Source organism: Oncorhynchus keta, unplaced genomic scaffold, assembly GCF_023373465.1.
Source record: "Oncorhynchus keta strain PuntledgeMale-10-30-2019 unplaced genomic scaffold, Oket_V2 Un_contig_4568_pilon_pilon, whole genome shotgun sequence".
NCBI classification, from domain to species: Eukaryota; Metazoa; Chordata; class Actinopteri; order Salmoniformes; family Salmonidae; genus Oncorhynchus; species Oncorhynchus keta.
In genome coordinates, this window is record NW_026287848.1 from 272,501 (window position 1) to 275,000 (window position 2,500).

General features: G+C 44.4%; 1 protein-coding gene across 1 annotated transcript in view; it reads left to right on the forward strand.

The window, feature by feature from the left end:
* LOC127924803 (huntingtin-like) overlaps positions 1-2,500 on the forward strand; it is a gene marked incomplete at its 3' end in the record, with an annotated part of 25,312 nt that overhangs the window by 7,552 nt on the left and 15,260 nt on the right. The window contains exon 4 of the mRNA XM_052509435.1: positions 1,462-1,573. Coding sequence (XP_052365395.1) covers positions 1,462-1,573 — 112 coding nt within the window. The remainder of the gene's footprint in view (positions 1-1,461; positions 1,574-2,500) is intronic.

A 2,500-nucleotide genomic window follows, 5' to 3' on the forward strand; every position in this document is an offset into this window, starting at 1 on the left:
CGGAGAGAACACACACACGGAGAGACACACACACACGGAGAGACACACACACACACGGAGATAGACACACACACACGGAGAGAGACACACACACACGGAGAGACACACACACACACACACGGAGAGACACACACACACACACACACACACACACACACACACACACACACACACACACACACACACACACGGAGAGACACACACACACACACACACACACACACACGGAGAGACACACACACACACACGGAGAGACACACACACACACGGAGAGAGACACACACACACGGAGAGAGACACACACACACACACGGAGAGACACACACACACACACGGAGAGACACATACACACACACGGAGAGACACACACACACACACGGAGAGAAACACACACACACGGAGAGATTTATACACACACACGGAGAGACACACACACACACACGGAGAGACACACACACACACACGGAGAGACACACACACACGGAGAGAGACACACACACACACACGGAGAGACACACACACTAATTTATAATACATGGAGAGACACACACTAATTTATAATACACACACGGAGAGACACTAATTTATAATATCACGGAGAGATAAACACACACTAATTTACACACGGAGAGATAACACACACACACACTAATTTATAATATCTTATGACGTTAGATAAAACCCCCACTAATTTATAATATCTAATGACGTTAGATAAAACCCCCACTAATTTATAATATCTAATGACGTTAGATAAAACCCCCACTAATTTATAATATCTAATGACGTTAGATAAAACCCCCACTAATTTATAATATCTAATGACGTTAGATAAAACCCCCACTAATTTATAATATCTAATGACGTTAGATAAAACCCCCACTAATTTATAATATCTAATGACGTTAGATAAAACCCCCACTAATTTATAATATCTAATGACGTTAGATAAAACCCCACTAATTTATAATATCTAATGACGTTAGATAAAACCCCACTAATTTATAATATCTTAATGACGTTAGATAAAAACCCCACTAATTTATAATATCTTATGACGTTAGATAAAACCCCCACTAATTTATAATATCTAATGACGTTAGATAAAACCCCCACTAATTTATAATATCTTATGACGTTAGATAAAACCCCCACTAATTTATAATATCTAATGACGTTAGATAAAACCCCCACTAATTTATAATATCTAATGACGTTAGATAAAACCCCCACTAATTTATAATATCTTATGACGTTAGATAAAACGCCCACTAATTTATAATATCTTATATAGTCTGCCAATGAGGTCAGATAAAACCCCCACTAATTTAAAACCCCATCACTCATTATGAGATATTTAGGCTTGTTTAGATTTCACATTTGTCTTTTCTGATTGGCTAATGTTGTTGTCTGTCTTATTTTGACTGGTTGTGATTGGTTAATTGTTGTTTCATCCCCCAGCCATCGAGGATAAAGGGTCCGATTGGCCACTATACAGACCAAGGGGCGGAGCCTCTGGTTCACTGTGTACGACTCCTCTCTGCCTCCTTCCTGCTGACTGGACAGAAGAATGGTACCGAGTCTGAGAGGTGTCTCTGACCTGTGTGTCTGACCTGACCTGTGTGTCTCTGACCTGTGTGTGTCTCTGACCTGTGTGTCTCTGACCTGTGTGTCTCTGACCTGTGTGTGTCTCTGACCTGTGTGTGTCTCTGACCTGTGTGTGTCTGTGTCTGACCTGACCTGACCTGTGTGTCTCTGACCTCTCTGACCTGTGTGTCTCTGACCTGTGTGTCTGACCTGTGTGTCTCTGACCTGTGTGTATCTGACCTGTGTGTGTGTCTCTGACCTGTGTGTCTCTGACCTGTGTGTGTCTCTGACCTGTGTGTGTCTCTGTGTGACCTGTGTGTGTCTGACCTGTGTGTCTCTGACCTACCTGTGTGTGTCTCTGACCTGTGTGTCTCTGACCTGTGTGTGTGTGTCTGACCTGTGTGTCTCTGACCTGTGTGTGTGTGTGACCTGTGTGTCTCTGACCTGTGTGTGTCTCTGACCTGTGTGTCTCTGACCTGTGTGTGTCTCTGACCTGTGTGTCTCTGACCTGTGTGTGTCTCTGACCTGTGTGTGTCTCTGACCTGTGTGTCTCTGACCTGTGTGTGTCTCTGACCTGTGTGTGTCTCTGACCTGTGTGTGTCTCTGACCTGTGTGTGTCTCTGACCTGTGTGTCTCTGACCTGTGTGTGTCTCTGACCTGTGTGTCTCTGACCTGTGTGTCTCTGACCTATGTGTGTCTGTCTCTGACCTGTGTGTCTCTGACCTGTGTGTGTCTGTCTCTGACCTGTGTGTCTCTGACCTGTGTGTCTCTGACCTGTGTGTCTCTGTCTCTGACCTGTGTGTCTCTGACCTGTGTGTCTCTGACCTGTCTCTGACCTGTGTGTCTCTGACCTGTGTGTCTCTGACCTGTCTCTGACCTGTGTGTGTCTCTGACCTGTCTGTGTGTGTCTGAC